Here is a 13,416-nt window from a genome sequence, read left to right as displayed (position 1 = left end):
TTTGTCTTTACTATTTACATTCATAGCACCTACCTGTCACCGTGGTGCATGTTTAGAGAGAAGTATATGAAGAAGTTAGGGAAGCTGGTGACTTGCCTGTACCAAAATTTTTTAGGCTTCCTTTCCTGCCAGGGTGAGACTCTACCAACCGTTGTAAAACTGAGACATCCATTGGTCAGGCTTGATGGAAAGTCAGTCAGTCAGTCACAAATTTTGTGAAAACAAAGTGTGATTTCCTCTGTCTCCAGAGGTACCAGTCAGTATAAATTGTTCTTGACTTGTCATGGTAGTTGCTTAAAAAAATAAATTTTCTCTAGGAGTTATGATGCTAAAAGTGGAAGGAGATGCCTTCATATGTGTCTTGTCTATGGCTGAAAATGACCCACTGACTCTTCTGTTATGATGGTACACATTTGTCATGGCGTGAGGCCAGGACATGTCTCTGCCATGATCTCAACAGAATGATATAGCTCATAAAAACAGAACTAAATTGATACTTGCAGTGTAACATTGTAAGAAATCTGGGGAGAAAGCAATGATATTGTGATTAAAAGGAATCTTAGAAGAGAGACAGTAGCAGCTGTAATTTCTTTACCTATTACGACCTGATGTTGAGGCCCCCAAATGATTATATTTGTCTCTTTTCTGTTACTCCTGCAGCTATTGATAGCAATTATGCTGTATTTCAAGTAGAAAATATTCTTTGATTTCAGAATTCAGCTTAGGATTCCTTCCACAACAGCCCTGGCTGTCAAAAGAGAACAGTGTAATGAATTATTCTTCTGAGACTAGCACAATTCTCCACATGGCACAGCTTCCTCCACCAGCAGCCTAGAGCTGAGGTCGCCCCTCGGGCCCTGCTGTGCCTCTGTGCTGATGCTCTGCCCAGGGGCTCTGACGTGCCCTACCTCGTGGAGAGGTCCTACCCTTTTCTCCTGAAAGCTGCTGGCTTCCACTTTCCTTTTTTCTTTTTTTCCCCATGAATGCCCTGAAAATAAACAGTGAAACGAGGTAGAGAAAAACCATGAAAGTAAGTTGTGAACATAGCAGTTTGCAATTTTTAGACAGACTGCACACGTTTGTTAATTTTCAGAAATTGTGTCTTTGGGTGAGTAAGTAGCCTTTTCCTTTAGTCTGCAGAAATAACTGATTCCTTGTTCCACCATTACCCAGGGCCTATCAGCAATAGCGCCTTGAAGTTTCCCTCAAAGCAGCGTCACCAGCACTTCGGAGTCGGGACAAACTGTGAAGCAGTGGATTGAACGCGTGTGCCACGGCGGAACGCTCCCCGAAGGCTTCTGGGAATTCACATGAAACGCTCGGAGCCGTCGCCCGGGGACAACTGGGAGAGCGGGGGGAAGGAGGCGCGGGGCGGCGGGCCGGGCCGCCTCGGCCGCCTCAGGCCCGGCCTCCGCCGGCGCGGCCGCCGCCGTCTCCCGGCAACGGCGAAGCGGCGGCGCGGGCGGCGCGGGCGGCGCGGGCGGCGCGGCGCGATCGCCCCCGGGCGGCGCGGGGGGCGCGGGCTCCGCGCTGCGCCGGCCGCGGGGCAAGGGCGGGGAGCGGCGCGGCGCTGAGGGCTCTGGGCTCGCGGCGGTGAGCGCAGATCACCGGGTACAGCCCCCGGGTCGCGGCGGTGCCGGGGCAGCACCGGCGGTGCCGGGCGGGCGGGGCGTGACCGGCCGGTAACGTCGGGCCGTGCCCCGCTGCCGGGGGGGCTGCCCCTCGGCGCTTGCCGCTGAACTGAGGGCCACGTGTCCGTAGCCCTTCAGCCCTTCAAAGTAAGTTAAAGCTGTAAAAGTTTTGTTTGTTTGTTTGTTTTGTGGGTTGGTTTTTTTTTTGTTTGTTTTTTTTTTTTGTGGTAGTATCTTTCCAAGTACCAGAAGAGAACTTATGGAGCAAGACTACTTACCAAGGGCACGTAGTGACAGGATGAGGTCAATTCAAGACTAATTGAAAAGAGTAGATTTAGATTAGGTACTGGGAAAAATTCTTGCCTGTGAGGGTGGTGAGGCAGCGGAACGGATTGCTGAGGGAAGTTGTGGATGCCCCATCCCTGGAGATGTTCAAGGCTGGTTTGGATGGGGCTCTGAGCAACCTGGTCTAGTGGAAAGTGTGCCCTGCCCACAGCAGGGGGGTTGGAACTAGATAATTGTCAAGATTGCCTTCTAACCATCATTCTAAGATTCTATAATTTTTTAAAGGCATACATGGAAGTTTCCTCCAACCACAACCAAAAAGCCCACTAAAAACAGACTGTCTGCATGATAAAGGTATCTACCCCTTTAAGAACAGAAGTGGCAATTTCAAGATTTATATTAAAGTTGTGATGTTTAATAACAGCTGAAGTGTATCACTATGAACATAAATATAATTTAAACACAGACAGAGAAGGGCTGCACTGAAGGGCTTCTCACACTATTTCTTATTAGCAACCAGTAGCTTAGGAACTGGTGTCAGCAATTGGTGGACACATTCAGCAGATCTCTGTACCAGTATTTTTAGATATTAATTGGGAAGCAAGAAACTGCGGTAAGGAAAGACCTGCCATAAAGAAATTTAGATGGTAGAGGAAAAAGAATTTTATTTACAAATCTAGATAGATAATCTGGAAAAAGAAAAATAACAGTTCACTTCAGGGGAGACATGGAATTTCTGTGTGACAGTAACATGAAAGATATGAAATCTAAAATTCTATGGACAGGAGATGAGAATTGGAAAAAAAAACTATTGGATATAAAAGCTTTCTCTGAAAGAACAGTAACAGTTTATTAGGCTATTAGCAGGGAAAGCTCATCTCATTTATTAATTTTATTGCAAAGGTTTTGAGACTTTTGTAGATGGGAATTTCAAAGCCAAATATGGATCACCTGGTAGAGAAGCATCATCTGTAGTACAGAACTCTTTTAAAGTCTTGGTTATCTGAAATTATCATCTACATGAGATAGTTTGATACTTATGCAAAGTAAAGACATCTGCTTTCTATTGTTCATTGACAGTGAGCAAGATCACTGTCACACTTATTGATGGCAGCAACATTTCCTTTCTTCCTTTCATTTTTATGGTTTTTATCATGTTGCCATTTTCTGATTATCTAATATTCTTCTAACACAACGAATGCCAACATGAGCTTATATATCCACTGCTGTCCTTAGGTTTGCAAATCTGCTACCTGCATATTTGTCTTAAACTGCAGCAAATATCTTTTTTTTTTCTTCTTCTTCTTTTTTTTTTTTTTTTTTTTTTCTGTAAACATAATAGATCCAGGTAAATGAGCAGTTGAAATGAAACAACAGGGCTACCTTTGCAGACATAACCATCAAAATCATGAACGTGATAGTAACACATCTGAGACATTTCCCATGTCAACAAAGAAGTATGAGTACAATTTTGTACAAGGCAGAAGAACCATCATCTGGGATGTTCAGCAGAGGTCATCCATGTTTTCAAAAGGACTTAAAACACGCTTATGAAGATGATCTTTCTAAAGCAAAAATTCAGAAAAGGAAACAGCCAATACATTTCTTTGAAGATAAAATTATTAATGGAAGCAGTTTCCATATCCCTATATTCTTACCAGGTCTTGGAAAAGTAAGGGCTAAACTTAGAGTTTATCTCATTTCCTGGGGTTCTACTTATGTTGTAGTGTTCTTTACTCATAATTCATTTGTGTGTGTGTGTGTGTTTTGTGGTTGCTGTCTTTTTTTTCTTTTCATTGAGTCCCCTATACAGCCTGCAGAAACTCTTCCATTGCCTTTGCTATGTCGTGTCACAGCCATTTTTCAGAGCCTATTTGTACTGTTTAAAATAACTTCATTTTCTGAAAAATACTTCATACTCTTGAACTATACTTCAGTTAACCAGATGGTGACATATGGCCATGTCTCTTCTTGCTCTTTTGCTTATACATGCATAAACTAAATATTTGCAGTGGTAAACTTTTTTACCAAGAAAGGAAAGAACATATTATTTCAGTATGTGCAGTGTGAGAAATCCTTTGATTAAGGGTGCAGTTTTGCATACTTCAACTAGACAGAGACTATTATATATATAATATATATAGATGAAAAATTTATTATAGATAATATTATAATATATATTATATATTTATTATTAATTAGAGATGAAGATAAACATTCTTTTTGTATTTTATTTAGGATTTTTATTTGTTAAAAGTGTGACTAATCTATAAAATATCGCTATAAGATATAATCCTTACAATGTTTTACAATTTTTATTAAAACGCTATTCAATTAATAACATCCTGCTGGGACATGATTTTTCTTTCTAAATCAATCTGAGCACTTTGGTCAACAGCACGTGTCTTCAGAAAGTTTGTGAGGCCCCTTTTTTGAGAATCTTTTTATGTAGATAAGTCTTTAAACATTCTGGTTGAATTTAGATACATGTTTCTGTAGTTATTTACATTAAAAGAGGCCCTGGGGAAAGATCGTGACTAAATAGGATTGGGCAATTACCAGATGTGAAATTAAACAAGGTCAGGTGTCAGGGACGGGACAACTCTGGATGTAGGCACAGGAAAGGGACCTGGGGGTCCTGGTCCATGGCAAGTTGAACCTGAGCCAGCAGTGTCCTGGCAGCCAGGAGGGACAACCCTGTCCTGGGGGGCATCAGGCACAGCATGGCCAGCTGGGCAAGGGAGGGATTGTCCCATTCTGCTCTGCACTGGGGCAGCCTCACCTCCAGTGCTGGGAGCAGTTCTGGGTACTACAATATAAAAAAGAGATTAGACAGTGTCCAAAGGAGGCTGTAAGGATGGTGAAAGTTTGGAGAGGAAGCTGTGGAGAAGCAGCTGAGGTCACTTCTCTTGTTCAGCCTGAAGGAGAGAGACCAAGAGGAGCTCCCCCTCCCCTTGTCCTCACATGGAGAAGTGGAAGGTCAGGTGCTGATCTCTTCTCTGTGGTGACCAGTGACAGAACTTGAGGGAATGGCCTCAAGGTGTGTGAAGGGAGGTTTAGATTGGATATTAAGAAAAATTTCTTCCCCCAGAGGGTGGTTGGGCACTGGAACAGCTCCCCAGGGTAGTGGTCAGAGCACCAAACCTGACAGAGGTCACAAAGTGTTTAGCTCTCAGGCACATGATGTGACTTTTGGGGATGGTGCTGTGCAAGGCCAGGAATTGGACTCAGTGATCCTGATGGGTCCCTTCCAACTCAGCATATTCTGTGAGTCTGTGTGGGAAATAAGGAATAAATTTTTTGAGGAAAGTAGAATTCTTTAAGCTAACAAAATGAAAATTGAGTGGGGATATGTTTGTTGCCTTCAGATAGAGGAAAGGCATGATCAGAGGGCTGGAGTACCTGTCCTATGCAGACAGACCGAGAGAGTTGGTGGTTTTCAGCCTGGAGAAGAGAAGGCTCTGAGGACACCTTAGAGCACCTTCCAGTACCTACAACAAGCCCACAGGAGAGGGACTTTTTACAAGGCATGTGGGGTTAGGGCATGGGGGAATGGCTGTGGGAAAAATCTTAAGAGGGTAGGTTTAGATTAGATAGTCACTCAGAGGTTGGTGAGACATTGGAACAAGTTAACCCAGAGAAGCTGTGGATCCGTCACTGGAAGTGTTCAAGGCCTACTGGCATGGTTGCATGGGGGTTTTAATAACCTTGTCTGGTGGAAGGTATCCTTGCCCATGGCAACAGGGTTGGAGTGAGATGATCTTTAGGTGCCCCTCCAACCAAACCATTCTAGGATTATAAAAGTATTGTTTCTATATAGGTAAATATATGTGGAATTTATATAATATACTATATAGTATGCATAGAGTATAGTAAATATATATTGTATGGAATAAATATTTACTATAAATAATGTTTTCATACATGCCAGCAAAGAAAGTAATTGAAGTAATTGAACAACTTTTTTTAAAACAACTTTTTAATGAGAGGTGGGGAAAAAATATGTAAGGTTTTTAAGATATAGTGTGATAGGTGGTATTAACATGATGCAGTGGCTGTGATGGGCAGGTCCACTCATTCAGAATGTCCCTTTCCCCCAATGTCCCTCTGAAACTGCCAGGAGGAAGCACTCATTTTAATTCATGTAGATTGTCACAGGTGGCTAAAATCTTAGGAGTGTCTTTAAGTCAGGCCATCTTTGCCTTCTGAATAGGAAGTGTCCTGTTATTATGGCTCAGATAGTGGTTGTGTAACTACTGTCTCTCATTTAGTTTAGATTAAGTCAATTTTTCTTTAGTCTATTTCTCATGGGATGAGGGATTTCACTATTTCAATCAGACATTTAGAATCACACATGAAAATATCCTCGATTCATCTTGTCACAGCTTGGATTCTCCAAGGATAGATCTTAGATCTGATGTTATTTAATATGTTCATTATAATTTGGAAATTAGCAATAGTGTAGAGAAAAAAATATTCTGGTGCGATTAAAATAATTTGTTAAAACTAAAGAAGACTTGTAGAAACTTCTGAGAGCTCTTCTGCAGTTAGGTGAACTAGTAACACCATGAAATAAAATCCATTGTTGATAAAAGCTGTGTAATTTATACTGTCAGGAATGTTTGGAACAATATACTCTTCAGTAGTAAATCTAAATTAATTGTAATCGAGTGAGAAAATGAGCCGTTTACCATATGTGGATAACTTAGTGAAAATCTTCACTGAGTAAACTGGGTAAAAATAAATACCCTGAAAGTTACAATGTCACTCAAATAAGTCAGTAGTGTTCTAGAATTGATTACAGTATTTCTCGTTACATACATCATATCTGAGAAAGGTTTAACAGTCACAGAGGGACTCTGAGACAGGAAACACACATGTCTGGAAAAGCTATATGGAAAAAAATAATTAAGACCTCTTAGAAAGGAGGTAAATCAAAATGTACAGTGACTTATAAAGGAAGGTAGAAAAGATCAAGTCAAAGCATCTGGTAACTAAAGTTGTAATGTAAGAATGAAGGGTTATTCTGTTGAATTGAGTAACACATTTAAGCTATTTGCATAGTTTCAAATCTAAGGAGTAGTTCCTTATACCGTACACTTGACAATTGGACCTGTCCTGTAGCATGTCTAAGAATGCAGAGTAAAAGGATTAGGCATTTATGTGGACAGTAAAAATAGCTACTATTGTTAGGAAGAACATAAAAACTTTAGGAGATCTAAACCTTGGTACTTTAGGGAAATAGAAACCCTGTAACAGATGGAAGAAATCTGACTTTCAGGATTAGTTTCGTGCATTTATCAGAAACACTTGTCTGTTGTCATTCTGGAGCCTGGATACTGGTCAGCCATGTGGAACACTGTTCTTATTCACAGAATCACAGGGTGGGTCAGGTTGGAAGGGCCAAAATGGGTCATCTGCTTCAGCCTCCCTGCTCCAGCAGGGCCATCCCAGAGCACATTGCACAGGATTGCAGCCAGATGATTTTTAAATCTCTCCAGTGAGGGAGGCTCCACACCCTCTCTGGACAATCTGTCTCAGTGCTTGATCACCTGCAGAGTAAAGAAGCTTTTCCTCGTATTCAGGTGGAACTTCCTCATCATTTTTTACCAATATACACATGCACACAGATAAAACAGTGGGAAATTCAAAGGCCTTGACTTAATTCGTCTCCCACATAATGTATTATTTTCATATGGCACAAATATCTATATCTGCAGGAACTGAATATTAAATTGGACCTGCTATCTCTTTTTAACTCTCCTATTATATGAAGCCAAGTTCTTTAATAGTGTGGTAATGCTTGCACTGTCATGACAACACAGGGAAAGGGAAGTCTATTGATCCATATTTAAGGAGTTGGGCAGAAAAAAAGATGAAAAGAGAATTTTGGAGAAGGAAAGGAGTTTCAAGACTATTCCACATTATTCTCTTAATTAAGATGAAGCTATCAGAGAATGATGAGGATATTTAAGCTGGTATAGAGGACATGTCTGCTGATAATGTGATTATCTTGTGATTCCATTGGAGGACAGCAGTACTAATATGTCTATACAAGAATCAGTGGAAATAAAATGTGATAATGACTGATTTATAGGCAATTTATAATGTTGTCACAAGAAAAAAATAGTTTCTGTGGGACAAAAATAAACAGCTGTACTTCAATTAAACTTGCTCAACTAAATTGACATTATGTAATCATTACTTGTAAGGCAAAAAGAGTCTCACTTGTGCATCATTTTCAGTAAGCCTGAAAATTGGGCTAGGTTGTAGTAACATAGATTGAGCCTATCTTAAAGCATTGGACTGTTAATTTGAAAGTGGATCATGTAATAAACAACTGGTTAGAACCTATTTCTAAATCCTTTTCCTTGCATTGCTTTTCCACAGGGGTAATTGCTTTCAGAACAGGCTTTTGATTCCTTGACTAAGAGGTAAGTTCCACTGCTGGCAGTGCTTTTGACTTACTCCTGTTCTTTGACTCAGCTCTCGCAGTATATGCCAGGTCCTAAGTTTGCATCTCTTATTTAAGGTTTTATAAAACAGAGAATGCAAATGGAACAGGAAGTGTTTTCTAAATGCATTGTCACGTTTAAACCCAGGAAATACTATGTTCTTTAAGTGTTGCAACAGGACTCTAATAGGGTAAAGGAAGTATTTATAAGACTTCAGTATTTCAAAAAGAAATCTTTCCTCATATTTCAAAGTACTATTTATAGATTCTTTCTTTGTTAAAGGTCACTTGCTAGCCATCATCTCGTGTTTTTAAAAAATAAAAAGTGTAGTGATGAGAAATAAGTGGGTATCTCAAATTTGCAATCTAATAAACTATTCACTAAGATTGCAAAACTATTTGCAATCTAAGAAACTCGCTGAGAAAAGCAGCTAGTCACATTAAAGCATCACAGTAAAAATAAATAAGTACAGGGATCAGGGCCATCATTATCTTATGATCTAGTACTTGGAGTCTCCTCCTCTAAGCAGGCATCTGCAGCAACTCTTTCAAAAACTAAATAAATTTTCTGTATTTTATTTGACATGGCAGAGATGCCAGTTCCTGATAAAATAGTTAAGAAGTTAGAGGTTTCCACTTTGAACCAAAAAGTCCACATTTGGGACCTTCTGCAAAATCATTTTCCATTCACAGGCAGAATATTCTGGTCATAGAGATATTACTGGAGATGTGCCCGTTCCTGCAGCCATTGCAAAAAAGACAAGGTGGCTGTGTTTTTTTGTATGCCTGGTTCTGCTAGTGTTCAGTCTGCTATGATAGTGTCTGCCAGACTTAGCCTGGCATGTGGATTCATGTGGAGAAATGGGGTAATAAACTAAGCTCACAAACTTAGATGTCAATGTAAATACATGAGCTAACAACTCCAGACTCTGGTCTTGGTCCAAGGAAAAAGTAGTTGTTTTTAAGGTGCTATTCCATTTTAGATACCTCCTTTAAGATGAATCTGCCTTAAGAGCAATTGAATATGTTGACTAGATCTCCATCAATTATCAAGCAGAGTTATTAACTTTAGTGCTGATACTTAGTTTAGTTTAATGGATACTACGCATAGATTCTGGATATGGGTTTAACTTAGGATGCTCACACTGGAGTGGTTCTGGTCCTGTGGGAAAGCTAATGAAGTTCAGAGTGAAACAGGGAAGTGCCTACTGAGCTAAGGCACTAAGAATAGCCAGAGCTGAGGGAGAGCTTTGGGGATTGTGGTTTTGGAATGAGGATTTAGTCAGACATAATGACTGTTCCTACTGCTTGAGAGACACCACCTGATTGCACCACTGCACTAAAACTGGGTCGGAGAAAGAAAAGCAGGCTAGTTTGTCTACCACTGAGGCAATAAATTCCAGGTGAAGGACAGGAAGTAGCATAGAATGATAACTTCATGGATTGCTTGGCTGGGTATTGGCTACATCTGTTAGGTCAAAGTACTTTATTACCTCTAGCTCTACATGATTTAAAACAATCAACCCTTTAATCTCAAAAAACATATGTAGAAAAGGCATGCTTCTATGATTCTAGAAATGTGCAGGACATGAAGTAGAGGATATTACTCAAATGAGAATATTATTTTGTCTTTAAGATTTAGAAACATAGAATCATTTACTTTGGAAGAGACCTTTAAGAACAAGTCCAGCTGTTAACCTAACACTGCCCAGCCCACTACTAAGCCGTGTCCCTAAGCACCAAATGTCGTAATACCTCCAGGACTGGTGAGTCAAGCACGTTCCTGGGCAGCCTGTTCCAATGCTTGACAACCCTTTCGGTGAAGAAATATTTCCTAATATTCAATCTAAACCACCCCGGCACAACTTGAGGGCATTTCCTCTTGCTGTATTGCTTGTTATGTGGAAGAAGAGACCAGCCCCCACCTTGGTGCACCCTCCTTTCAGGCAGTTGCAGAGAGCAGTAAGGTCCCCCTAAATCTGCTCCAGGCAAAGTGTTAACCTATCCACGCCATGAGCAGCAAGTTTGTCCAGGAATTAATTTAATTACATGTACATGTAATTACTAATGAATAATTTTAATTTTTAAAATAAGTTTTACAGGTGACATTAAGCCAGCACTTCATGCATATTAAAATTTAAGCCTTACTACAATTGTTTTCCAGATTCTAAATATTTAGATTGGTAAACTGAGAATCAGAAATAGGCATGCTGTAAACCTACTGAGAAAAAGACAGCATGCAGTTATCTTGGAGGGAAAGGGATTTGCATAAAGAAGCTCTTTTATAGGTCAGTAGCCTTTCAATACCTGTACATGTTGATTATCTGTAATAATTACAGTTCAGTGCAAAAGACACATTTTTAATTATCAGAAAGCCAAAGAATTCTGTGTCCATCATTCCCTCAAGTCAGAGAATGACCACTGAATAGAGAGCTTTATGGAAACAAAGCTCACATCAACATTTGATGGGAGAATATATTGAAATTTAGATTAGTAACTGCAGCAAAGAAATAGACTGAGGGGCATAACTGACAGTAAAGTAATTGACCTGTTCTCTCTGCTTTTTGCCACAGTTGACACTGCTTTTTTTTAATGAAATTTTTTAAGGAACCAAATATTTCTAATAACTTAGAAATATGTAAAAGTTTCTTTAAAATATTCTCAGAAATTGGATGTATTTATACAGAGTGAAGAAATATTTGCCATTAAAAGCCTTAGTTATTCTTGGTCTTGAAATATATATAATTTGAATCTGAGAACATAAATTATATAACATTATAAATAATTTTACATTAATTAATTTTTAAAATTAGTTGGTTTAAACTTAATTAAACTCACTCAGAATTATAATTGCTTTTTATGACTGCAGCTTAATTTATATCTGAAATGAATTGAGCTGAACTGAATGATTCTGAATACATGTTCATATTCCATATCAGGATTTGGCACAATTTAAGTAACTCAGATTTCCTGAATGTCCATCTAAATCTGGTTCTTGCATGTGTACATGATTCTTACTTTCTACAGTAACTGCATAAATCAGAAGGTAGTATGTCCATCACACCTGTTGAATATACTGTCAGTAATTTGTCCTTTTGCTTTTTCTTATATAAATTAGTTTGTCTCTGGCCAAAGCTGTGCTTTCTGAAACACTGTATTTGTGTGTGTGTTTTATACGTGTGTGTGTGTAGAGATGCAAAATGGTAAAGCAGATTGGAGCTGAAAAGTTTTTGGCTGCGTGGATCTTCATCTCAAAACTGTAATTAGTAACCTGCCTATGAAGTTTTAAATTTCAGGTCTATTTTTAGGATGTGCTTTATCAACTGCTTTTATTAGTGCTGTGTTACAATTTATTTGTAGAGATTGGTAGAGGAGCAGTACCTGGAAAATTCATGAAGAGCTGCAAACTTTTGTTGAAAACAGCAAAGAATAGCCTTGACTTTTGTAAGCAGCCAGGCTACAGCTCATGTTGCACTAGAAAATAATCTCTTATGCCAGAGGCAGGCTCTCAGTAAACTCTGGCTGAGGGTGAATGTGTGGTCTCCCTTTGCGAACTAACCGAGGAATTAACAAGGGGTACTAACGGTGCACATTTCACTTTTACACAGTGTTAAAACAAACTTAAGTTTGGCATAACTTGGATTATGTTCTATGCATAGCTAGTGCTAGTGGCTCATGTTGCCCTTTACTTTTGCCTGTACCTAACTGGAAGGCTCTGCTGAGGTTTTGCAAGCTACATGAAACTAGGTCCACATGAAGTATTACATCCATACGCTTCAGAAGCTGCTATCAGATGCAGCTGAGAAGGTCTTCTTGGTTATGTGCATGTGTGCTAATACAAAAGGAAAAATAAGACAAGCTGGACTTTGTGTAAATAAGTGTAACTTTTTAAAATCAATGAATTTTATACTGTGCAGAACTGTTTCTTAATAACTTCAGACCTGATTTTTGTCTCCTGTGAAATATGAACAGAGAATTCAATTTGTATTTGAACCATGTTTTCAAGGTAGAACTTATTTGTACATTCTGCAGTTGTATGGAATGTTTACCAACATAGAATGTATAGACAAACAAAGGGAAATACCCTAAAAGGACATTTAAGTCCATATATGATTTACAGATGCAGATAAAACTAATTTACAGAAAGGGATGTTCTGTGTATTTGTACCACATTACGGCCTGAGCCTGTGCTGACTGAGGTTTTTTTATCTATGTATGTTGTTGACAGATGTATTTTACCAAACGTGTACAAATGTTAGAAACAGGGACTACTTTCTCTACAGAAATTACTATGTCAAAGAAATTTTCAGACTGATTTGGTGGGTCAAATGAATAAGAAAGTCTGTCTTACAAGGTTCCCTGAATCACTCTTAAACTGGTTCCTAAAACACAGAAGGGAGTTTGTTTGCCTGGTTTTATTTTTGTTTGTTTGTTTGTTTGTTTTTAGAATGGGTAAAAAAGTAAAGAAGGAATCAGAGTCTCCACCCAAGGATGTGGTAAGTTTATAAACTGCTATGTGCTATAAAATAAACATTACACAATTACAGGCTCAGCTCTACCATCCTTACATAGTTCCTTATTCTCCTAGTTTACCCACTTTATTCTAAAAATGGCTTTTAAAGATGTCTCTGTTTCTGCTTTTCTTGGACAGCATACAAACCAGAGTGACTGGGCATGTGTAGTTCTTTGTAGAGATTGTTGTCTTTGGCAGGCATTGCAAACAGTTATGTATGAAACAATCCAGGCTTCTTTTTATTTGAAGAACAGTGTTAGCTTTCTCTTTGTAAAAATCAAAAGAGAATGGAGAAGAGCAACCTGAAATCTGCCTATCTTTTCAACTGTGAATACATTCTCTTTCTTTAAGGATGAAAGACTTAAAAGCCTAGATGGATCTGTGGTTTTTTACTGAATACAAAATTTGACAAATATTTTGAATAATACTACATACTCTTGTCTCTTTTGCAAATATATACAGTCTTAAGGGGAAGTTTAGGTTTTTCTGTTGTCATTGGAAATACAGTGAAAAGTACAAGAGCTGTAGCCAAA

General features: G+C 39.1%; 1 protein-coding gene across 4 annotated transcripts in view; it reads left to right on the top strand.

The window, feature by feature from the left end:
* The first annotated feature begins 1,548 nt into the window (after positions 1–1,548).
* Positions 1,549–13,416, top strand: part of ARMC3 (armadillo repeat containing 3) — an 82,203-nt gene continuing 70,335 nt past the window's right edge. For 3 of the 4 annotated variants that reach the window (XM_085565393.1, XM_085565398.1, XM_085565382.1), the window contains exons 1-2: positions 3,259–3,588; positions 12,818–12,866. In XM_085565393.1, the coding sequence (XP_085421519.1) occupies positions 3,467–3,588; positions 12,818–12,866 (171 nt within the window). In that variant the 5' untranslated portion in view covers positions 3,259–3,466. Of the gene's footprint in view, positions 1,779–3,258; positions 3,589–8,306; positions 8,351–12,817; positions 12,867–13,416 lie in introns of those variants that run through there. The other variant, XM_021530390.4, reaches the window with a different exon arrangement.

The sequence above is a fragment of the Lonchura striata genome, chromosome 2 (assembly GCF_050655825.1).
Source record: "Lonchura striata isolate lonStrDom1 chromosome 2, ASM5065582v1, whole genome shotgun sequence".
Lineage (NCBI taxonomy): Eukaryota > Metazoa > Chordata > Aves > Passeriformes > Estrildidae > Lonchura > Lonchura striata.
Note: the sequence above shows the minus strand (reverse complement) of the source record. Positions and strands in the feature narration are given on the sequence as shown.